This window comes from Hesperophylax consimilis, chromosome 19 (genome assembly GCF_061612785.1).
Source record: "Hesperophylax consimilis isolate HC1 chromosome 19, BYU_Hcon_1.0, whole genome shotgun sequence".
Taxonomy (NCBI): Eukaryota; Metazoa; Arthropoda; class Insecta; order Trichoptera; family Limnephilidae; genus Hesperophylax; species Hesperophylax consimilis.
In genome coordinates this window covers 2,672,756-2,699,265 of record NC_142854.1, presented here as the reverse complement: position 1 = coordinate 2,699,265, position 26,510 = coordinate 2,672,756, and the positions used below count along the sequence as shown (strand labels likewise).

Below are 26,510 nucleotides of genomic sequence, written 5' to 3'. Positions count from 1 at the left end.
CTGCTTCTCGTGTCACATCGTTTATAGTTTTAATCATTCCGAAGTGAGCCATTAGGTTTTCATATAAGATTACTATCGGTTCTAGTTTTATTGATTTTTTCTTTTTCAATGAGGAGGACCTCAGTGCTTCGCTGGTTTCCAGTATATAGTTAGTGAGTCCATTTTGTGATCTAGGTTTAAACATTTTTATTAGTTTTATAGTGTTTTTTGTATCATTTTCCATGATATCTTTGATAGATCAGATCTGCCTGTAAATTTCTTACAAAAAATTTTGGGTTTTTCTTTTTTAGTTCTTCCGCAACCATATTTTTTTGAGCGTTTTGTTTATTTCATACGCCAATTTTTCTGCGTGGACTTTTGTAGGGCAAGATATTATCAGTTTGTTTTGAGCGGCTATGCGAACTCCATTTCCTCCAATACCTAAATTTGCTATTAGTTTGCTTTGCAACGAAACGATCTTGAAATGAAGTTTTTTCGTGCATCCATTTTTCTTCTAGAAGTTTGATATTTGTTTCCAGATTAGTTTTGGCCTTGGAGTCTTATTTGGTAGATATATTAGAGATTTCAAGTTTAATATTCTCTATTATTTGCAGCACGTCCATAATGGGTTGGGTTTAGTGACATCACTCGCGGCAAAATACTAGTAGCGGTGTAAAAATCCTCTAATATTCTAAAGACGAAATTATTTAGATACTTCCACACACAACCGCTGTGGGCGGCACAATTAACAATAAATATATATATATATACATGCGAGAAACCTTTCAGAAGAAATTCTTCAAATGATAGTGAAAACCCTACCAAACTCCGTTGCATAGTTTAGAAGAACTAAGCGCACGTACAGACAGACGCGGATAGTGACTGTTTTATACTATTTAGAGAAACCAATTGTATATTATTAATAATATTGCAGGTAAATAAACTCGAGTTATATTATATTATTACGAATTTAATAAAAGTAGTATCAGGAAACGGCCTGTACTCCCGTTTTTAGATCATTATGATCTGGGATGTTATGGTTTGGGAATGTTGTGGAATGCTCTCCCTTCAGGTAAAAACGGAAACCTTCTTCATGGATGGGGGATAGAGGGATACCACACCATAACACTACCTTGATCGTACCGGAACTCGTTTCTGACTTTTAGCGCCACGCACATTGTACACTTACTTACTTTCAAAATATATATTATTATTGTAGAAAGCAATCACTTTGTGGTTTGACATATTTAATAAAATAAAATACTTTTTTGTTTTAAAACCACGATATTTATTAATTTAAGAACCGACCGGTTTCGCTTTACTTAAGCATCATCAGGGTACAAATTAATACTAAACAAGAAGTACATAATGTGTGTATATATATAACAAAATATAGAGGGAGACAACATGATACAAATATAAGCAACACAAAGACGGTCATAAAATACATTAACATAAGTGCACAAGTAATGGAAAAACCGCTAGATAATTATGTAGACTAATGGGTTATATCAATAAATCGGGAGAAACAAAGCATCAACTGGCATGGTGGTAAGGAGGTAAGGAGAACTGGGATTTTTTTATGGGTTTATTGGAAACAGACCTAATATTGGACTACTTGATATGTCTAATTGATTATTAAGTATCTGACTTTTGGTTTTTACAGCTTTTTTAATTTCTAGTGCCTCTAAGTTGTTTAGTCTGTTACCATGCCCGTTTTTATGTAAGATGTTAGCACCGGTGCTATGACAGAATGTATGATCTTTATCGATCAAATGATTTGCGAATTCGGAAAACCCGTTATTATTGAGGCAACGAAGATGCTCCTTTATCCTAATATTAACATTACGTGATGTCTTACCGATATAGAAAGCCGAACAATTATTGCAATTTAATTTATAAATCCCCGAATGACTTAATTTATCGTCCTTATCTTTAGAATTAATTAGAAATTTACCTATATTGTTATTAGTATAAAAGGCCGGTTTGACTTCAGAAGGAAGGTTTTTTACACTTAAGGTAGAAAAGTGATTAATAAATAAAATTCGCCGCCATTGATAATTAATATTATTATCATTGATTTGAGGACAGGGACTAGCAAAGAGGAAGCGATTAATGGCTATTTGTTTTAGCTTTTTATTTAAGATTAAATCTATAAAATTTGATTCATAGCCATTATTTACTGCTATGTTTTTAATTAGTTTTAGTTCACTATCAAAATTACTATCGGACATTGGAATTGTGACTAAACGATGGACCATTGAATGGAATGCGGAGTGCTTATGTGAAATAGGGTGATTGGAGGTGCTGTGTATGACAACGTCAGTATAGGAGGGTTTACGAAAAATGTTAAAATTAATTCTGTTATTAACGATCGATAAGGTAAGGTATAAAAATTTTTTAAGGTTGAATTTATGCCTATTTCTAATGTGAATTTAATCTTATTATGAAAAGAGTTTATAAGATTGAGGAAGGAATTCAGTTGACGCTTAGTCCCTGTCCATATACACAAAACATCATCAACGTATTTTTTCCAGTACAAGACATTTTTAATAAGATGTGAGGTACTAGATAAAATTTTATTTTCTAAGTTATCCATGAATATATCAGCAATCAGAGGACTGGTAGGGCTCCCCATAGCTAGGCCGTCACGTTGCTGATATATAACATTATTAAATTGAAAATAATTTTGATTCAGGCATATATTAAACAAGGAAGTTAAATCTTTTATAAAATCTATAGAGAGATCGGAACTATTTAATAAATCAGAAATTAAACATTTACTCTCTTCTATGGGAACATTGGGGAACAAATTTACAACGTCAAAAGAAATTAGTGTAGAATTACTAGGGAGAATCATATCTTTCAATTCTTCTACTAATGAAAAAGAGTTTTTAAGGGTATGTTTAGGTGAAAAAACATTGGTATTTTGAAACACATTAGTAATGCCCCAATAATAATTATCATGTTGTAACGCCCCAAATTTTAAAATATCATCCGTTATTACTAATGTGTTTCAAAATACCAATGTTATGACGGCCGGCGTAGTCTAGTGGTAACGCATTGGACTGCCATTCCGAAGGTCGCGGGTTCGAACCCGGCGTGCGCAAATAAATTTTATTTGATTGATTTGTGTTATTTCACAATTAATTAATTAAAATAATATATAGTATATTTGCGGCACGTTCCAGAGTGGAAGATACTACCAGTATCGCCCTGGTGTAAGACCACCATTCAGAATTGAAACGTTGCTCCAAATGGCTTTAGCCGTGTTTAGTGACTAGAGATGAATAGCCAGGTACTTCCCCACCTTCCTCTTTCCCTTCCCCACTTACCTTCAGCCTCACAACATCCCCCAATTGGGGATGCCATAGTCTCACTGGCTCCAGACGGGAGCAGTTGGGACTCTTGTGAGGTATTCACTATAAAAAAATACCCTTAAAAACTCTTTTTCATTAGTAGAAGAATTGAAAGATATGATTCTCCCTAGTAATTCTACACTAATTTCTTTTGACGTTGTAAATTTGTTCCCCAATGTTCCCATAGAAGAGAGTAAATGTTTAATTTCTGATTTATTAAATAGTTCCGATCTCTCTATAGATTTTATAAAAGATTTAACTTCCTTGTTTAATATATGCCTGAATCAAAATTATTTTCAATTTAATAATGTTATATATCAGCAACGTGACGGCCTAGCTATGGGGAGCCCTACCTCCTCTGTTTGCTGATATATTCATGGATAACTTAGAAAATAAAATTTTATCTAGTACCTCACATCTTATTAAAAATGTCTTGTACTGGAAAAAATACGTTGATGATGTTTTGTGTATATGGACAGGGACTAAGCGTCAACTGAATTCCTTCCTCAATCTTATAAACTCTTTTCATAATAAGATTAAATTCACATTAGAAATAGGCATAAATTCAACCTTAAAAAAATTTTATACCTTACCTTATCGATCGTTAATAACAGAATTAATTTTAACATTTTTCGTAAACCCTCCTATACTGACGTTGTCATACACAGCACCTCCAATCACCCTATTTCACATAAGCACTCCGCATTCCATTCAATGGTCCATCGTTTAGTCACAATTCCAATGTCCGATAGTAATTTTGATAGTGAACTAAAACTAATTAAAAACATAGCAGTAAATAATGGCTTTGAATCAAATTTTATAGATTTAATCTTAAATAAAAAGCTAAAACAAATAGCCATTAATCGCTTCCTCTTTGCTAGTCCTTGTCCTCAAATCAATGATAATAATATTAATTATCAATGGCGGCGAATTTTATTTATTAATCACTTTTCTACCTTAAGTGTAAAAAACCTTCCTTCTGAAGTCAAACCGGCCTTTTATACTAATAACAATATAGGTAAATTTCTAATTAATTCTAAAGATAAGGACGATAAATTAAGTCATTCGGGGATTTATAAATTAAATTGCAATAATTGTTCGGCTTTCTATATCGGTAAGACATCACGTAATGTTAATATTAGGATAAAGGAGCATCTTCGTTGCCTCAATAATAACGGGTTTTCCGAATTCGCAAATCATTTGATCGATAAAGATCATACATTCTGTCATAGCACCGGTGCTAACATCTTACATAAAAACGGGCATGGTAACAGACTAAACAACTTAGAGGCACTAGAAATTAAAAAAGCTGTAAAAACCAAAAGTCAGATACTTAATAATCAATTAGACATATCAAGTAGTCCAATATTAGGTCTGTTTCCAATAAACCCATAAAAAAATCCCAGTTCTCCTTACCTCCTTACCACCATGCCAGTTGATGCTTTGTTTCTCCCGATTTATTGATATAACCCATTAGTCTACATAATTATCTAGCGGTTTTTCCATTACTTGTGTACTTATGTTAATGTATTTTATGACCGTCTTTGTGTTGCTTATATTTGTATCATGTTGTCTCCCTCTATATTTTGTTATATATATACACACATTATGTACTTCTTGTTTAGTATTAATTTGTACCCTGATGATGCTTAAGTAAAGCGAAACCGGTCGGTTCTTAAATTAATAAATATTGTGGTTTTAAAACAAAAAAGTATTTTATTTTATTAAAATATATATTGATTATACAGGGTTTTCCAATAAGGAGTGTTATTTTGATATTCAATCGTAAAAGATCAATGGTTTCGTTGCTTGTGTGGCATGTAGTGCCGTTTTGTCGAAAATTAAACGTTGTCCAGATCAATACCATCCAATTCCGGCCATAAAAAATCATTAATCATCTCTCGATAGCGCAATCCATTCACCGTAACTGTTGCTCCAGCCTCATTTTCGAAAAAGTAAGGTCCAATGACTCCGCCGGACCATAAACCGCACCGTCACACGTTGAGGATAGAGAGGCTTTTCAACAATAACTCTTGGGTTTTCTGAGCCCCAGATGCGACAATTTTGCTTGTTGACGAAGCCACCGAGGTGGAAATGGGCCTCATCACTCAAGATGATTTGCATTTGATTCACTCAAGTGAATTTTAATAATTTCAATGCGTTGTTGAAGCGTGTATCGTTCCATTTTTATTAATGGCGTAATTTCTACTTGTCAAATGTTAAAAAATGACAGCTTCAAAAGTAACATCAACCGAAATAGCGGGCTATTCAAAATAACACCTCTTATTGGAAAACCCTGTATATATAAAAAATATTAAAAAAGTTTTTTTAATTATTTTTTAATTTTATCTTTTTGTTCTGATTGGTTGATAATAATTCAGAATTGAAAACAGTTATAATTTGCTCTTATTTAATAAATCCAAAATGAAATTTTCCTCTGAAATCATAAGATTTGCAAGTGGGTATTCAAATATAACATGAAAAAATACATATGAGGAATTATTCAATTTGTCCAAACAATTGTCACTACATCAATAACAATTCTTTTTTAACTTTGTTTAGGCAATTTTGAAAAAAATGTGAATGAGAAAGTCCAAATAAACACGACCAATTATTTGAAAAAAATATCTTTACTGCAGCAGTCAAAGTTAGCCATCTAGTCGAAGAAGGGTTGGCTTGAATAATAAAGTGGATAACAGATTTTCGAAAACGGAAACGGAACACACAAACAAATTTACGGACAGAAAAAATGCAAACGGTCGAGTTAAAACAGTACTAAAAGAGCTATGCTCAGTCAACTAGTAGTATTTAGATAATTTAATCATAGGTACAACAAACGAAGTATTATAAACACTAAGGACGGGCTGTTTCGCAGAATTTGAACAATTCATCAAATTTTAAAGTGGATTTTCAAGTTCTGTGAAGGCTCTATTCAAGTTCTGTTATTATATCATTATTGGCCAGTTGTTTCACAAAACACACGAATATGTTGCCGCTATTATAATTTCGGTGTAGTTTCATGTTTCAAGTTTGAACTTCCTGTTTCGAGTGTTTTATTTAATTCTGAAAAATCACGGGATATTATAATTGAAGAATTTTGAAGGTGAAAGTATTTATAAAATATTTGCCTCTCAAAAACAAATATTTACAACTATTGTCGACAAATTAGAGAGAAGTCACAAAATTATCTTTCTAATGAACACAGTTAGTGAACTTGTGTCAAAAGTTTAAACAAAAGAAATACAAACTTCAAAATATAGAATTATTATTAAAATAAAATAATTTTTGTATCTATTTTATCGCTTGGTTCCCACAGTTAGTTTCAATTTAAAAAATTAAACGTTCATTGAACGTGAATAATTTCACGCATTACTCGGGAATATTTCACACGTCACTTCACGCATGCACTGATGCATCGAAAATATATGTGGCTGAAGTAGGTAACTTCTGCAATATTTTATGTGAGTTTTGGGTCAGCACTCAAAAATGGCGCTAAACGCCAATTTGTTTATTTCTAATACACCAATACTATAATTAATGATTATAGTATATTCTGTATGAGTAGTTAACAAATATGTACGATATCTCCAACTGTAATATTTTAAATTCTACGAAAAATAAACTAAAATGTTCGTAATTTTGAAAACCAGCGAAGGGAAAAAAAGGTTTGCGAAATTTTAGCACTAAACCGAGGCGAGGTAAACTTCGCAACTTTAACCATGGTAAATATTTTTAAATAATTTCTTTGCGATTCGATTTTATGGTGTTCAGGTGTTATTTTTTTAATTACTAAAACTAAGTGTTCACAATGAATTCGGACTGGGTGTCGTGTGTGTGTGTCCTTGTGGCAGTGTGTCTGCAGCTGGGTTCTGGCATTGAACTCGAAACGCAGTCAGTTTACTATGGGATGCTCAAGACTGCGGTGAATAGTGGGGGCCACAGTGTGTGCACAAAGGAACTGACGCAGATACAAGAGGGAATCGATGCCAACCAGAGATGGGCAATTAAATGTAAGTTTAAATGTACTTAAGCTTCTATTCATTTGTTGCATGACTGTTGCACAGTCGCAAAATACAGTTTCATTTTATGTAGGTGTGTTTGTGCATCCCACTTGGATTACTGCACAAGTGTCCTTTTTCTGAGCAATAAAACACAACTTAACCCTTAAATCCATGATTTATTTATTTTTCTGGAAAAAAATATATTTTGTTGATATTTACATGCATATGCGAGGACATATAAAGAATTTTTTTTTGTAATTTTTTAATGATATTTGATTTAAAAAAAATGTTGCAGGTTTACAACTCCATATATTTAATAAAAATTAATATGAAAAAAAAATAAAAAACCTAAAAAAAATTCTCAAAACTAATAAGTGTACCGGAAAAATACGAGTCATTATATGTGTATTGTATTATTGTATCCACTTACCTAAGAAAATCAAAATAATAACAGCAAAACAAAACTGTAATTCTAATCTCCAACCAATTTTTGAGAATCTTCACTTTGTAAAAGAAAAAGTGATATTTGACATTCGCGAAAGAAAAAAAAATGGCATGCATTAAGTATACACCAAAGAGTTAAAGGTGGTTTGAACGGTATGTTGCAGTTTTGCAACAGTATGCATTTAAGGGTTAAGAATTGAAATAATACAGAACAGGATAAAAGTCATGCAACGCCAACTCAATATTCTAAGTGTGTGGCAACGTTTACTTTAAAATACCCTAGTATTTATATATAAGTAAAAATGTTATCAGATTATATGTAAAAAAGTGTAAGTATCTATAGTACAATACATGGCTATCCCACGAGAAGCTGCAAAGATTTTAGGCTTCCTAAGACAAATTTATCGGCAACAAACAACAATATTTTATTAAGATTTCAAAGTCCAAATATTAGTACGTAGGAAATAGAAAATTACTATAGTAGTTTTGAAATAGATATACACTACATATAAAATTTACACTTAACAATTTCTTAATACAGCAATTCCTACAAATGATTTAAATTTATGCGGGTAATTGACTGAGTGTAGCGAAGCTATTTTAACTCGATCGTTTGGAATTTCATCTGTCTGTGACTAGAACTTGTTATTTAAATCTGTGGGTATTTAGTAAGTTTCATGATTATCGCTTCAATTACATTTTCTCCAAGTTTGTCGGCTCTCTTTTGTGATGAAAATTCTAAGACTGTGTTAACAGTGTATTAAATAGTTGAAAAGTATATGAATATCAGTCTGTGATAATTTTTATAATTTCAATAAAAAAACTTTCGGAATAAAAAATATAATTTTTTTTTTGGAATAACTTAATGAGTAAAACCTCAAATTGTAATATTTAATTATTAAAAACAATATTAGCGATCCTTGATGTGACCGTATCTTTTTGCGTTTTTAAAATTTCGTTTCTTTATCGCTAATATTATTGTCTTAAATAGTCAATACATATATAAGTAAGTGTCAATTTACATTATAAAAGTAAGTGCTAAAATTCAGAAACGAGTCCCGGTACGATCAAGTTAGTTATATGGCGTGGAAGCCCTCTATCCCCCATCTATGAAGAAGTTTCCCCGTTTATAATTCAAGATATGACGACTGGAATTTTTGCCCTCTAGAAATTTCTAGAACAGTCCAGAACATTCGAGAGAATTCGAGAGCATTCCACGACATTCCAGAACATCCCAGAACATACCGGAACATTCTGGAATGTTGTGTAATGTTTAGGAATAGTCTGGAACGTTCCGGAACATCCCAGATCACAATGAACTAAAAACGGGATTACAGGCCGTTTTCTGATAAACTTTTAGTAAATTCATAATCGTGACAGTACATTGGTATCTCTAAATTGGTATCTATAAAACAAAGTCACTATCCGCGTCTGTCTGGTTGTGCGCTTAGTTCTTCTAAACTATGAAACGGATTTTGATAGGGTTTTCTCTATCATTTAGAAAATTTCTTCCGGAAGGTTAATGTATATTATAATACATGTATATTATAATACATGTATATTATAATACATGTATATTATATTTATTGAAAGTAGATAAAAGTCGAACAATGCCGGATACGGACGTGCTAGTCAAAAATATAATAATTGTAATTGGGTTAAACAAGAAAATTAAGTATAAAAAAATCGCTTCTTAGAATATACATAACAATCTTAGAATATATATATATAACATTCTTAGAATTTACAAAACATTCTATGAATATACATAACATTCTTAGAATATACATAACATTCTTAGAATATGCTTAACATTCTTCTGAAAAAAAATGAATACTACAAAATTTTTGGATACTACAACAGATTTTTAGTTTAAATATCATTGTATTATGTTCCAAAAAATATTCACCGTTCATTGTTATAATCTTCTTTTGATTCGTCAACTCTCAAGAAGGGTAGTTGTGACTGTTTACTTTGATCGCCGTTTTCACTCAAGGTTCTCTGCAATAAATAGAAGGCTTATTCTTTGGAACCCCTGTCTACTATATACTCGTATAGCCAATGTTTTCCACCCTGCTCTCCCGAACCTTTTGTCTTATTGTGCGGACGTCGCTAGCTTCCCAGCATTAATGTTCCAACATCCCTCGTATCTTGTCTGAATACATCAGCCCTCTTACAAGACGTAAGACAACATCTTCACGCGTTTGAGGAACTTTGATGTCAAAGAAAAGGTTGACAGGATTCAGCTCGGTAATTGTTGTTGAGTCTACTGTTAGTTATTTCATCTTTGAAATGGTTGCCTATTATAACAGTGGCACAGAGGCCAGTCTCAGCAATCGGGTTGAGTAATTCAGCAACCTTTGAAAATTTGGATTTTTCAGTTTAAAAAATATTAATCTCGATAATAATATTTGGCTAATTTACATGTTTTATTTGTATTTATAAATTATACATAAAAAGCGTTTAATCACTCCATTTGAGTTTTTCAGCCTTAAGAACTGACCAAAATTAATATGTACAAATCAAATCAAATCAAATCAAATCAAAAATTATTTATTGTAAAATTAAAATTACAAAAGGTATAGCTTATGGGTAGACCCCATTTCTTCCAGCTAACCACATTTATTTAATTACAATGTTTATACAGATAAAATAACAATATACCAATGTAAAAATAAAAAAATACAAATATATATACCAATAAAAATATGTGTTTCATTTACGTGAGGTATTCACTCAACGTGTAGTGACATTTATTAACAAGGAAAGTGTTTAGTAACGATTTGAATTTGTGTGTATCTTGTATTTGTTTAATGTTATGTGGAAGGTTGTTATATACTTTAATGGCCATGTAGTATGGTCCTTTTTGGAATATTGTTTTGTTTGCTTTTGGTATTAGTAAGTTTTCTGTGAGCCTTGTAGCGTATTTATGTGTTGAGTTTTTTAGTGGGAACTTGTCTGTAGATGATCGCACTAACATGCATAACTCCAATATATATATGTCTGTGACTGTCAGAATTTTCAGATTTTTAAACATAGGTCTACATGAATCTAAACGATCAGAGTTTGTAATTTTTCTTATGCATCTCTTTTGTATGATGAAAACATCTTTAGCGTTTACCGAGTTTCCCCAAAAAATAATACCGTATTTTATTATTGAGTATACATAACCATAGTATGCGGCTATTACTGATTCGGTGTTTAATATTTTTCTTAAGGTACCCAGAACATAAGAAAAACTACTGATTTTTGCTACAATTTTTGAGACATGTTCTTTCCAGTTTATGTTAATATCTAATTCCATTCCCAGTAGTGAACAGGTTTGGGAAGGTTCGATAATATTATTATTAATGTTTACATTTATATTTATAGGTGTAGCTTGCACTGGACAAAATTTTAAAATTTGGGTTTTGTTTGTGTTGAGTGATAGATGTTGCGATAACAGCCAGTTTGCTATTAATTGGCAAGTCTCGTTAACTTGTTTGTTAAATTCGTCAACGTCTCCATTACATTCAAACAACAAAGCGGTGTCATCAGCAAACATTGAACATTCTGTGCCAGCAATTATTGGAAGTTCGTTTATATAGATAAGGAAGAGTAGAGGCCCAAGAATGCTTCCTTGTGGCACACCCTTGTTTATTGTTCTCCATTTGGATTCTACCATGTAATGGACCATTTTTTCATTGATATTTGAAATTTGAACTTTCTGCTGACGATTTTTTAAGTACGATTCAAACCATTTTAATGCTAGACCTCTAATACCCACATGTTCAAGTTTCGTTAGAAGAAGCTCATGATCAACATTGTCGAATGCTTTTGAGAGGTCGAGAAAGATACCTACAGTTTTTTTACTAATATTAATATTTTCTAGAATTTTGTTCAAAAAATTGAAAACTGCCTGTGTTGTTGAACGGCCTTTACGGAATCCAAATTGTTGTGGACATATTATCTCAAAGTTTTCGAGAAAGTTATAAATGCGATTGTACATGGCTCTTTCAAATATTTTTGAAAAGTTTGGTAATAAGGATATCGGTCTGTAGTTTGAGATTTCCTGTTTAGGACCCTTCTTATACAAAGGTACAATAATAGATTGTTTTAATTGTTCTGGGAAGGTTCCTGATTCAAAAGATTTGTTAATTAATATTTCCAACGGGTAACTTAACGCTTCTGCACATGCTTTTATAATTTTTATAGGGATTTTGTCAGTGCCAACACTGCTTTTATTTTTCAGTTTTACGATGATTTTAATAATTTCCTCCCTGTTTACAGGCGTTATAAAGAATGATCGCGACTGTTTGTTTTTGACTGTTTTGGCAGATTGTGGATGTAGAGATGTATTTTGTGGTGGTGGCGGTGGTGCAAAGAAAATGTTAAATTCATTTGCAATGTTTTTTGGTTCTGATACCAGGTTATCATTTATTTTAAGACAGATTTTTGGTTTAATTTTAGAATTAGAATTATTTGAGTTCTCTTTTATTATGTTCCACGATGTTTTGGTTTTATTTTGCGCGTTTTGAATTCGTTTACTATTGTAATTCCGTTTAGCTACCTGTTTTACTTTACTGAGAATTTTTTTGTATTGTTTGTAATTGTTTATGATTGTGAGGTCATTTGTGTTTTTTTGTTTCATGTATAGATGTCGTTTTTGTTTAATAGATATCTTAATACCAGTCGTTACCCAATTTATTTTGCGTTTTTGGGGATATTTATACTGTTTAAAGGGGAAACAAAGCTTCATACCATTATTTATTTCATTAATGAAGTATTCGTAGCTGTCATTAATGGATTCAAAGGATTTCAGTGGTTCCCAACATATACACGATATGTAATTGTTAAAAATGTTTGTGTTTTCTGTGTTAAATAATTGTTTTTTTATATACCACGTTTGGTTTATATTATATTCTGTTTTTACGTGCATTAACTGTGCCATATGATCTGATACAGCTAATTCTGTGACTTCCCATGTGTAAGAGCTTTTTGATATATTTGTACCTATATGATCAATTATACTTTTTTTATTTCCTTGTATACGAGTAGGCTTATCAATAATCAAGCGTATGTTGTGAGATTTTAGTGTGTTTTTGAGTGAATCTGCGTTTTTGTTCTTGTAGCTTGTATCAATATTTAAGTCACCGCAGAGTATTATTTGTTTTTTGTTGTTTTTGCAAATTTTGTTTAATAATAGTTCAAGTTGTTCAAAAAAAATATTTATATCAGAGTCATTATAGTAAACTGTACAAATTATCATTTTAAGCTTTGGGATTTCAATACCAACACATTCAAATACAAATTCTTTCGTTATTTGTTTAACACTTTCTAGTTCTGTAAAAGCAATGTTTTCGTTTAGGTAAATGCAGACACCTCCATGAATATGGCTCTGTCGACAAAAAATTGAACCTAATTTATAGCCCTTAAAATTGATAGATGTCGCTTCACCCTTTTGTAACCAGTGTTCGCTAGCACAAAAAACGTCGATATTTTTTTCACACAAAATATTTTCTAATTCTAAGATTTTATTTCGAATGCATTGTACATTTTGATGCATTATATTGATGGTTTTTCCGGCTCTGGCGGATAACTCTTCATGGTGAGCAGGCGAACTTTGTATGTTATGGATGTAAAAACTCTCTTCGTTATCTGATTGGTTGTCCGAAGATAATTTTATGTTACTGTTTACCATAGAGCAGGTCTTTAGTGACATAAAAAATCAATTTTCTTTTTTTCCGCTTCAATTTTTCTCATGTGCACAGAACATTCATCACTCCAAGCAAAATGGTCAGTTGGCAGTTGTAATTTTAGTCGATCATTCATTTTCTTGCAGTTAATGCATTGGATGTCGTTTTGACAGTTTTCATTGTCGTCGTCATGTGTTCCGGAACAACGAGTGCATGCTTTTTCATTTCTGCAATCTTGTGATTTGTGCATGTAGCCATTGCACTTGTAACACTTTAAAAGTGAAATGTTGTCGAATACTCGACATCTATCCCATCCAATATTTACTCTGCCTTCTTGTAACATTCTATGGTATGTTTTTCCGTCAACTTCCGCGAAAATGATGTAGTTAACGTCACCTCGTTTCGTTTTGACTTCTTTTATAAATTTTATTTCAATTTTTGATTCAATTGTTTCGAGGTAATCATTTTGCATTTTAATTTTCGATACAATTTCTTCCGGAGTGAATTTATCTGTTAAACCAATGATTTTTAGTTTAGGATTCTTAGGTTTAGGTGTATTCACGACATATTTTCCTCCCATCTTTGAGATTATTTGCTCCTCCATCTTCTTTGTTGCAGCTGTATTTTTGCATTCTACGATTACTGCTCCTTGTTTAAAATTTCTTATTCCGGTGACACCGAAATTAACTGGATCTATATTTTGTTTTATTTCATCCTTTGTAACTGTATTTTTTTGTTGTTTATCTTTCGGCTTAACAATGACTATTGGTTCATGTTTTTTGCAGTTTGGTGGTTCCACGTTATTTTTGTCATTTCTTGTTATTTCCGCATACGATTTTATTTCCGCATTTATTTTAATATCTTCAATGTTTTTGTCAATTTTAGTTGTGACAGCTTTATTTTATTTAATAATTAATTCTTTGATCTCACAAATATGCTTGGCCAGTGGTCGTAAATTTTTTAACTCTCCCCTCATTTCAGACATTTCCGTGTTCATATGGCCGACCAAATCAAATAAGTTTTCCATAACAACATAAATAGTTTCTTTTTGTATTACAGATATCTTTCCTTTACATTCAATAATCGTTGTTTTTATTGTATTAAGATATTTTCTTACTGTTGTCATTGCATTTCTGTTGTTAGTAAATATAGGATCCAATTGTAATGAATCATCACTAATTTCCCCTGATTTGTTCGGGCTTGTAGTGTAATCTTCAGGATCAGACGCAACCTCAGATGTTGTGCGTACGGCACGATTCCTTCTTTTACTTTGATTAGGCGATCTTGGCGTTAGACTAGATGTCCCAAATGGGTTGGCTTCATTCATTGGAGAATCGACGTTAGGCATTTTTTTGGTGTGAAATATTCAAATTTAAAATAAAAATAGTCTTTGCCGGTCTGCACCTCCCATAGAAATATGTTTCTCAATAATTATTATTGAATGGCACTAGGATTAATTGACAGATGGCGTAAGTATGATTATTGTTGTTAGCTTTGAGTTTGTGTCAATAGATGTCACTGGAGTGCTTTTATTTTTATTTTTTTAAAGTTTTTATTATTTCAAAGTTATAAATGATAATAATTTCTTTTTATTTTTTATTATAGTTTTATTTAAGTTTGGTTTAAGTTTAATTGTTTTTTCACAGTAACTTTCGTTTCCGTGGGTGTTGTTGGTATCAATGATTTGACAATTTAATCTGGCAAAAAGACACAGCGTAACGGCGATTTGCACTAATCTAACTGTGTTTAGTTATTTAAAACTTTTGCGCACTGTATTTAGACGATAGTTGTTATTTAAATTTGATTTTTACGTGGGATTTCACAGATATCACATTTAACACCTAGTTTTTTCACGATATCGAAGTGTCACGGCGATTACCAGAAGTGGTGTTTATTTTAGTTTTTTTATCACTTTTAGGCACTGTTTTAGGCAAAATTATCCATGAAACTGATATTGTATGTTCGAATTTGATATTAGAAGTCGGATTTCGCTAATATCACGCTTTACACATAGTTTTCTGGGTTTTTATAGGAGCTAAAATTTTGACATATTCACTGTTTGACGTTTAAGTAGTATTCGATCAATAAAACTTTAAAATCACTACATCAATACAAGCCCCCTGGATGTGTGCCGGTTCGCCTGTCACCAGACTCATGTAATGCCCTAACAATAACTGCGAGGCTCACCAAAAGCTGCCTGCGGGGTCTAGCACTGCTAGTGAACGTAAAGTTGGTTCAAACAGAGCTTAAAACGACTTCTCATTACTTACATTACTATGATGGGTCGTTAAAAGTTTCGCAATTATAAATACACGAAAAACCGTTCTCTCATAAATCGGGACTAGTTAAAAACATAGTAAAATAAAATAAAATTTATAAAAATAATTCAATTTAGCTGACGACAAAATAGCTATTGAAATTACCTAGGTACGCAACTCTATTATTAATTAATTAACATAACCAGATTACACGTAGTTGCTAAACTGAACGTTTAAAGTTATTTATTATCATTCTAGTCCATTCTAGAGAGTAAGAAATATTTTACAAATAGTTTTATTACTTAGAATACCTAAATACCGAGTAAAACGTTTTTACATTTAAAAAAAATGAATTGAATAAATGCTAGATCCAATGCCATTTGATACTGTCGCGATTTGGTAACAGGGTGTAAATTTTGAGGAGAAAATTACTTCATATTGTATAATGAATACAAAACATTCCTTGTAAAGAAAACTGTCGGTTATCAGATTATTCGATTCGTTCAGAAAACAAATTTTTTCAAAGACATTCCACACAAAAAGTAAAAAATACATTTTGCTTTTGATCGACGATCATGACCTAAACGAGTGTGAGCAAGTATTCCTTTTGACTGCATTTTTTTGTTGGTTGGGGACTGCCTAGAACTTTAGGAGCGTGGACAGCACAGACATAGAAATTAATAGACGAGAAGATAATGGCGAGGGGTAAAATCAACTGTTGAAGAACGAAGGGGGTGAAGCTGACTGTGATTCGTCAATAAATCAATCTGACAGTAAATAGGCATCTCGCATTATAATATCACCATTTACTTCTTAAAAGTAAAATCTGCTTTTGAATGAATAGACATTTTTACATGGGAGCGCAAATTACTCGCCACGTTATGAACAAATTTGCGAAGTCCAAATTCGGCAAAAAAATTCGTTTCTATTTTCAGAGTCGAATATTTCGTTTAAGTATTTAGTTAAGACACTTTTATAAATGTTCATAATTTACTTCCCAGCAACCAACCAGCTTTGTGTTTCGCGTCCAGACGTTTCTCGATGTGATAGTATATTATGTTTCAACAACTGATCCATATTATACGATGTGAATATGCTTAAAATGAAGTAAAATAATGCTTATATATGGAATGTAATACGACAATTGGGTTTATTCTCTTTTTCACATCTATTTTTGCAACCTTTTCTATGAACCGATGATGCCTCGACCATAGTTCGCACAAGAATGATGACGTCACGTTTTCAAATTTCACTTGAGGCCATACGCGAGCACAGCCGGCTCCAATGGAACCGGTATGGGGAGTGGGGATAATACGCTTTTAATCACTTAGGGCAGGTCTACTAATATTCATATGTCTATGGTGGACAGTCATATTGCCAGTTAGTACATATGAGTTTTTATATCTCCAGCAGTACCTACGTCATGGTTCAATGTTCACAGTTCAGCAACCAAAAATATATACCTACTTGTAATGCAGCAATGCTTACGCATGATTTTTCTCTAAATTCTATGCGAGTAATTTAATATCGCAAATAACAAAAACAGTAAAATTATATCATTGAAGACAATATTACCGACTCTCAAACGAAAATTAGAAACAGAAAATTCAGAAAAGATTCGGTCAACCACTCGCGCAATTGGTTGTAAGTATACATTTACCATATTATTTAATTAATACCATTCCTCAAAACATTCAAAAAGAAATATATGAAACTGCTTACTGTGGTTTAAACCCAATGAATCCACCCATATTTCTCCGCTTATCCCATGTAAAAACCAAAAAGGTTCCATAAATTTGGCGGCATGATAAATGACAAGCGACCGCAAACTTGCCATAATATGCCAAAAATCGCTCGAAAGGTCGTCTAGGAATTGAACCCAGGACGTCAGACTTGCCGGGGCTTTGCTAAGTTAGCCAGATTGCTAATTGTCAATGTTTAGGGTTCGATATTGTATGAATGGAATTGAAGCCAAATCTAGAGATTAGGAAATTGCTTGGCAGCCATCTTGTGTGACTACTTTTGAACTGATTTGTATGCCAAGTAAACTTTTATTATTTTATTTTAGTTTTCTTAACCTCAATTTGGCAAGGATGTCAAACATGAAATATTCATGATTCTACTGTTAATCTGGAATTTTCAGAGAAACAATATTTACCACAGTGAACATTGACAAAGTTTTGCTATACAGCATCTGAGTTCAAATGTTCACTACTGTAAACAATGCCAAATAAAGTAGGTCAAATTTGGCAAAAATATTTTTTTAAATGTAGACAATATGTAGTTAGGTAAAAAGACACACTATGAAAGCAGACATACCCTTTATTCGTCGCTATAATCATACTATCTCTTTCATACACGAACGTCTCTTGGTAATAGTTTTCCGATGACGTGTTGACTACCTACGTAGATACTGCCGCATGTATCATGGCCAAACCCCGGAATAAGTTGCCAGTCATGACAGAAAAGTTTGTAGATAATTGTTATTCTAGTGTTCGACGCGTCAGGAGTCCCGACCACCGGCCTCTACTGGGGCAACACCTACTGGCTGGGGTCCCGCCAGCAGTGCCTGGCCTCCACCTCCAGCAAGCGAGTCCCGGTCAGCAGGACCAGCGGCCCCTTCACCGTGGAGACCCCGCAGAGTCTCCCGCCCTTCCCGGTCCACTACTACGGTGCTTACTTTACGCACAACTCCACTGTCCAGGCGTTTGTGCATTGGGATCATGAGGTATTCAATCATTTCCTTTGCAAGTCCCTCCCTACAACCGCGATCTTTTCAAACTTGGAAACCGTAGATTTCTTAGATGTTTGAGGAAATTATTACTAAAATAAAAAAATAAATCTTTTCAAATACAGATAAGCTAAAATAGGTGTCTACCATAGACATTCAAATGAATAGACTTGCCCTAATATCTGGGTATCATTTCCACGATCTGGAGGCAAACCACGTGACCATATTTTGACACAATGAGGGTTTGAGAATGCTTTGAATAAACTATGACATCAATCGTACATCGAAAACCGTAGAGCGCACATTGAAATAACCAGACGATGCGCAGAAAAGTAAAATTCGCTAAGTAAGTTGCAGCGCTGTCGGTTTTTTCCCTTTTCCCTGATTTGATCTTCTATTAATTTGTATTTCTATGGTATCTACCAAGGAAGTTGAATAATATAGTACCTACCTATATTAATTTTATATGGCTTACTTTTTCAAAAGTGGAACTAATGTATCTTGCCTACCAATGCGTGGAGTAAAATTTAAAATTAGAAGAACATTTTTCTCGTGACTTTTTTTGGGTAGGTACCAACCAGTTATATTTTAACCCTTGTAATGCCATGGTTTATATATTATATACCATGGACGGAATCTTTTTTTCGCGTTATACATATAACGCGAGTGTTAATGGTAGAAGAAGCAAAGAGTTTAGAATAACAGACAAGAAAATATCCATGAAACGATAAATGAATGTGAATGTAATTCAGATTGTGGGAATTGGTGCCAGTTAACATTGAGCATGTTTTTTAAAGGTTAGAGTAACTTACCTGTTTGACATAATTGTGTTTATTAGCGGAGCGTTGTAAGTGCGCATTGATTGAGTTTCCAGCAATGTTATTTAAAGGTTAGAATAAGTTACCTGTTTGACATAATTGGCGGAGTTACTAGAAATGTTTTTGTTGTTGTTGTTAAATGACGGCAATACTAACAGAATAATATGTGTAGCTGGTGTGTTGTAGGAATCGGTGTAACTAAACTATTAGCGTGTATTTTAAGGTTAGAATAACTCTGGGTCTCTGTTTGCCCTCGTCATGCACGGAGACTGAGATCTATGGATTCCTGAAAGAATACTTTGAGTCTGGAATTCTGGCCTATCAGCAAATCTACGAGACGTGTCTCACAATGGAAGGGGTCAAAAAAACTGAAGACGATTATGCCTGGACACAAACCCGACTTTTTAAGATTTTCATGTGAGTTTTAAACCTAATCAATATGAACCAAGTTTGAGGGCTTCCTTCCACTTCTAAGATGACCTGGCAGCGTTATCGTTCGAACATGCTTATTATTTATCTTTTCATTTCTTTGTGAAAAGCAAAAAAACTCTTTTTTATTAAATTAATTTCAAAAATAACATTTTGATATTACAATCCGTCAAGAAAAACAAGTGGAAAATAGTTAAAATATTATGACTAAAGACGTAGTAACTAACTAACCTCTGGTTCTGCTTCTGCAAATTTAAAAACGGAACTTTTTAGAAAGCTATCGTTAGCAACAGTGGTTGGGCATGTGCGCTGTGTAATACTAAAATATGAAAGAGTCTCTTTTTAGAAAGATATCGTTAGCAACAGTGGTTTGGCATGTGCGCTGTGTAATACTAAAATATGAAAGAGTCTTTAATCTACTTTCAAGAATACTCTTTTATTTTGAAATCCATTCAAAAACAGCGAACTTATCTTGAATCAAATGTTATTCGAAAATATTTTTCATGGAATCTTTTTTCCGGCAGTTTTCCTAATAGAAGTGCATTGGGAAATTTCAGAGCTAAGCCAATCATCCATACTTACCATCTAAACCATGTCCCTCTCCAAGGAGTAGAAAAAATCAGAGACCTTGGAGTATTCTTGACTCTAAATTACTTTTTAAAGATCATATTGAAAATATTTTAGAAAAAGCCTACAAACAAATGGGCTTCATTCTACGAATCACAAAACCATTCAATAAACCTTTTACACTTGAACTACTTTATATGGCATACGTAAGATCTCATCTCGAATTTGCATCTGTCATTTGGAATCCACAAAACCAAACTTATATTAACCGAATTGAAAATATTCAAACAAAATTCCTGAAACACCTATCGTATCGTTTTGAAAATCATCAATGTAATCCTATTACTCTTTACAAACGAAGAAAAAATTTTGACGTACTGTTTCTGTACAAAATTGTGAACTGCCTTATTGACTCCCCAGCCCTATTAGAAAAGATTGCATTTCATTGTCCTGAACGCAATACCAGATCAAATACCTTATTTTATATACAACATTTCAAATCGGAATACGCACAAAACTCCTTGCTCGGGCGTATCTGCAAATCTTATAATGCCTTAAGCGATATTGACATTTTCCACTGTACCCTTAAATAGTTTAAAATCAAATTAACCTTAATATGTACCTACGTTAAAAATATTACTTCTGTATTGTTTAGTATTCTCTTTTTAATCATTTTTCACACACACTATGTACTTTATTACTTTTAATTAATTTCTAGCTTTTATAAATATTATAAATTGAACTTAACTGGTTTAAATCATGTTCTATATTGTATGTTCAATTATTTTTTTATACAACTGTATGTTTCCTAAATAAACAAAAATAAAAAAAAATAAAATGAAAAGGTCTCTTTTTAGAAAGATATCGTAAGCAACAGTGGTTTGGCATGTGTGCTGTGTAATACTAAAATATGAAAGAGTCTCTTTTTAGAAAGATATCATTAGCAACAGTGGTTTGGCATGTGCGCTGTGTAACACTAAAATATGTAAGAGTCTCTTTTTAGAAAGATATCGTTAGCAACTAACAGTGGTTTGGCATGTACGCTGTGTAATACTAAAATATGAAAGAGTCTTTCATGTACTTTCAAGAATACTCTTTTATTTAGAAATTCGTTCAAAAACAGCGAACTTATCTTGAATCAAATGTTATTCGAAAATATTTTTCATGGAATATTTTTTCCGGCAGTTTTCCTAATAGAAGTGCATTGGGAAATTTCAGAGCTAAGCTAAGCGTAAGAGGTTAAAAAACTAAAAAGCTAAAGGGTAAAAAAAACTCCACTTCTACCCGTTCTTGTTGAATTTCTTATTCTGGAATAATATCCGCTTCCTTTAAAACAGTTTCGCTGTGGATGTCTCTAAATAATGCCCTTTGATTTTAGAGTAGGCGTTGCAACTACATTGGCACTGTGTGTCGTGGGGACAATATACGATGTGACCATTTATAAACCCATGGTCGAAGAAAGCAGAAAATATATCACTGAAAAAGAAAACGATTATAAAAATAACACCAGTGGTAAGCTACCAAAATGTAAACACTTAAATCATAATAACTAATTATATACAGGGTGCGGCAAAACCGAAATAGAGTTTAATTTATTAGGTACATCATGCGGTTTTATGCGTTAAGTCCTGAAGATGATGCCCCCCAGCAGTGATACATTGATGAAGGGTATTTCTGAAGTTTTGGGCCGCATTTTGTACAGCGGCGATTTCCTCCCAAATTTGACCCTCGAGTTCTTCCAAGGTGTGAAGCCGATGCTTAAAAACATTTTACTTCAGGTACCCTCACAGGAAGAAGTCGCAAATTGCAACTGGAAGGCCCGCTGGGAGGGGACGAAAGGACCGCTATTTCAATCCCCGTTGTTGTTCGGGCCAAACCATGGTAGCGACTGAAAACGGCACGACCCTTCCGACACAACGAGACTTCCCCCAGGTTCTCACCCCCACCAAACGGGATGTACGGCTCTTTAAAATTGCACTGTCTGTTTTCTACACCTTGTATTTGGTTGAAATTTACTTTAAATTGGGTTGTAAAAATTTTAAATTTATTTTATAGATGATTTTGTCATGGCTCCGAAAAAACCACCGAAAATTAGTTCTGCAGCCAAGTTCATACGTTGTTTTAGTGTTGATATGAACGCCAGAAATATTTTCAGCACATTTTCTGGGGAAGATAATTCGATGTTGCCACTTTTTGGCATAAGGTTAGTAATTATTTGCTTATTCTTATTAATCATGCTTTGTGCCTCAACAAACCTTTCTATTACATACCATAGTGATGCACAACCAATGGCATAGCTATAGCATTCGCATAGTTAGGGGTTCCCTCCTGGGAGCGGGGAGACATTTTTACGGGAAACATTTTCTATTTAGACGCTCTTGGTTCGGAAACAAATTCACCTCAAATATCGACATATTTAAAATAAGTTTACCATTATATAAGACATACCTAAATGATGTTTGTATGTTGCATTATATTATTATTTAGTAGCATAGCGTAGAAGCGATTGTTACTAGGTACTCCTTATTATAAATTACTTGTATTCACTTATTAACAAATATTATTTTTTATGCTATCTGCACTTTTAAACCTGGTTTAATTTTTTTTGAATTGTGTACATTTAAATAGAAAATTATATGTAACATGTATTATACTTTGTAAACTTTTGTTGTCGCTGTATTATGCAGTAAATATTCTATAATATCCATGAGGGCGTTTATGATATATCTTAATCTATATAAATAAAAATTTAAATGTTCGTTTTCTTAAAATCTTACATCTCCGAAAGTTCTTCACCAATTGCTTTGAAATTTTGACATAATGTTGCAGTCGAATACGCGTGTGTTTTTTATATATTAATATAGATGTCACCCATAGAGAAATGAATATTAGTAGTCTCTCCATACCGGTTCCATTGGAGCCGGCTGGGCTCGCGTATGGCCTCAAGTGAATTTAGAAAACGTGACGTCATCATTCTTGTGCGAACTATGGTCGAGGCATCATCGGTTCATTTTACGAAATAACACGGCAAAATGGTGGCTTGTGGTATGAAAACTTGTAAAAATAGATGTGAAAAAGAGAATAAACCCAATTGTCGTATTACATTCCATATATAAGCATAATTTTACTTTATTTTAAGCATATTCACATCGTATAATATGGATCAGTTGTAAAAACATATACTATCACATCGAGATACGTCTGGACGCGAAACACAAAGCTGGTTGGTTGCTGGGAAGTAAATTATGAACATTTATAAAAGTGTCTTAACTAAATACGTAAACGATATATTCGACTCTGAAAATAGAAGAAATTTATTTTGCCGAATTTGGACTTCGCAAATTTGTTCATAACGTGGCGAGTAATTTGCGCTCCCATGTAAAAATGTCTATTCATTCAAAAGCAGATTTCACTTTTAAGAACTAAATGGTGATATTATAATGCGAGATGCCTATATACTGTCAGATTGATTTATTGACGAATCACAGTCAGTTTTACCCCCTTCGTTCTTCAACAGTTGATTTTACCCCTCATCTTTAATTTCTAGTCTATATATTCATATGTCTGTGATGTCACCTGTGGACGTTAAAGCAAAACGCGCTATTGTTTCTCTATCTGTACGGACAGATTGGGAATATAAATAAAATGTGTTTTATATCAATGGATATTTTTTATACCTTCAATTGCAGATCTGTCACCACAATCTTAATAGTGATAAACCATGGAATGGTATATATGGGTGACTCAGTCTTCAATCGAACATTTGCCTTCTACATATCAGACCATCTGGCCCTGCAATTATTTACGAATTCCTCTTTCACTGTGGACACATTCATCAGTATAAGGTTTGGCCTACACTGAATAATTCTAAATTACCATCATCTCTGGTTTGTTTTTATCCAACATTAAATAGGGAGAAAAAGCGCTTTAAAGTTTTTTTTTCGAAAAAGGCATGTAAAATGAAATTAGCTCAATTGGAAGATTACTAAATTAATTTAAAGTGATAGAAATTCTTATTTTTAAGCATAATATGTTCCGAATGTTTAAAATTACGCATAAAACACGCTTTTAATTTGGATGTTGGACAAAGTGACGAAATTTGGTGTGTTAAATTTGGAAGATATTTGATAAAGGAGACAAATGTTGGACAAAAACGCGTCCTCTTGCGTGACTGCGGCTTTACCCAACGTGTCTGGTATTACAGGAAGATCGGAAAGCATTGCAAATAAATATTATTATGAATATAACACTAAGACGAATTTCTCCAGATTTCTAAGATATTGTTCTTAAGCATTTTAAGTTATTAAGCTTTAAAAAATTTATAAATATTTTTTTTTAAGCTAATATCTATACATTTGCTGAGCTGAAAAGGTAATTATATAAAATCCCTTTATGGAACAAAAATCGCAAAGTACCCAAACATTCAAAGGTATTGGGAAAAATAAAAACTTTCTACCTTTTTCAAAGCCGTGGTACTCTATTTATTTACAGTAAAGACTCAAATAATTGGTATTTTATTGTAAAGAACACTTATTTAACTTTATGGAAAATATAAAAAAACTGCATATATATTTTCGTATTTCTACTATACAGGGTGTCCTGGGGTAAAATGCGCTAACTTCTTAAGGTGATTCGACACGATGGTAGAAGTAAAAAAGATTAAATAACTTTTTTCAAAATTCCAACATCTTTCATTCTCTTTACATTACCGAATATTTTTTTTATAACAAAAACGCATAAAAACATATCTCCCAATTTAGGTACTAATTTTTAAAATATATTTACAAATCAAAAATAAAAACTAACTAATTGGTTCCATTACAGAATAGAACAGTGACAAAAATAAAAATTTAAGAAAAGATCAGACAAACAACAAATCTAACATAACCTGTCAATTTTCTATATGTTCTGTTTGATCCGGTCACCATAACAAGTACAACGCTTGTGATTTGCAAATAAATCTGATCATGAACAAACCCAATAAAGTAATGAAAATTCTGCCTTCTATCCATCCAAATGTTAAAATTCACGTTCTGATGTTTTCAGTGGCTTCCTTTTGGGATATAGTTTCTTGGGATCAGAGTTAAAAAAGGCAAAAGCAGGAGTCACGGAGTCATTGAGCAAAAAGATGAGCTCAGTTTGTCGATCAACTTTACACAGAGTAGCAAGGTGAGTAGTCTTTTTTATATAAAACATATTACGTAGTGTTTTTCCTTCACATAAGGAATTCACTTGTATTGTAACATTTAATGACGCATTGAGCAAAATTAGTGCCAACTCGCTAACGTGTGAACGCCGTTGGGGAATGCCGAATTGGGGTATGATTTGAGGCTGAAGATGGGGTAGAGGAATGTGGGAGGGAGTACCTGGCTATTCAAAAAAATATACGGTCGAGTCAACAGATGTCACACATTAAAATAAAAATCGAATATATTTATCCAAAACACTGTCTAGATTAAATTTGGTACGGGTTGAATCTTGCCATCATACATAAATACAGCAGCCAATAAAAATGTGCAGTAAGAAAAAAAAAGATGATTCAGGTAGTTTCTTAATCGATGTATGATACGGTTAAATAATATATGACTGAAGGGGATAGGGTCCCATTAGCTCAGTTGGTAGAAGGTAAGGCGAGGGACCTAGTTTCAAGTCCTAGATGTGACCTATCTTTTTCTGTTTTATATTTTGGCTTAAGAATCGCTTATATTGTCTTCAATAATTAAATATTACAATTTGAGGTTTAACTCATTAAGTTATTCCATAAAACGAATAAATAGTACTGTCCGTACGCAAACCCAATTCTTTCAAGAAAGGTATTCAAATTACAAATGCAATTTTGGATTGAATCACCGATTGTTTCAGATTACTTCCGGCATATCTGTTTGCCCTCGGTTTTGCTTACACGACATCAGCCATGAGGCATCGGCAAACAGTTTTGTGGTCGGAAGAGCGGAACGACATAACGTGCCAGAGCAGCTGGTGGAAGAACCTGCTCTTCATCAACAATCTCTTCCCCAAGGCGGAGATGTGCATGTCCTGGAGTTGGTACCTTGGCAGCGATATGCAAACCTTCTTGGTGGGTGCAGTGCTGCTAACAATAGCCACCAAGTGAGTTTTAACTAAATTGTCAGATTTTACATAGCAGTGACAACTGGTGTTCAAAAAAATATGTTACAAGGACTAGTTTTGGAAACTTTTTGATAAGCTAGCAATTAAACGCTTACTCATACATATCTATGAATAAGAATA

At 33.0% G+C, this 26,510-nt stretch overlaps 1 protein-coding gene across 1 annotated transcript; it reads left to right on the top strand.

The window, feature by feature from the left end:
• On the top strand, window positions 1-26,373 carry LOC149414652 (nose resistant to fluoxetine protein 6-like). The gene is made up of 9 exons (XM_089643368.1): window positions 1-43; window positions 7,110-7,348; window positions 18,209-18,444; window positions 19,489-19,682; window positions 21,640-21,773; window positions 22,317-22,464; window positions 23,951-24,106; window positions 25,308-25,430; window positions 26,124-26,373. Exons 2-9 carry the CDS (start codon window positions 7,147-7,149, stop codon window positions 26,371-26,373), a joined length of 1,443 nt encoding a protein of 480 aa, XP_089499494.1. The 5' UTR covers window positions 1-43; window positions 7,110-7,146.
• Window positions 26,374-26,510: the final 137 nt, after the last annotated feature.

What these genes read in the sequence shown, in the direction of transcription:
- LOC149414652 (XM_089643368.1), top strand. Translation starts at nt 7,147, where the DNA reads ATGAATTCGGACTGGGTGTCGTGTGTGTGTGTCCTTGTGGCAGTGTGT. An exon ending in CGACTTTTTAAGATTTTCAT is followed by an intron (nt 19,683 to 21,639) that starts GTGAGTTTTAAA and finishes CTTTGATTTTAG; the next exon opens with AGTAGGCGTTGCAACTACAT. An exon ending in ACTTTACACAGAGTAGCAAG is followed by an intron (nt 25,431 to 26,123) that starts GTGAGTAGTCTT and finishes CGATTGTTTCAG; the next exon opens with ATTACTTCCGGCATATCTGT.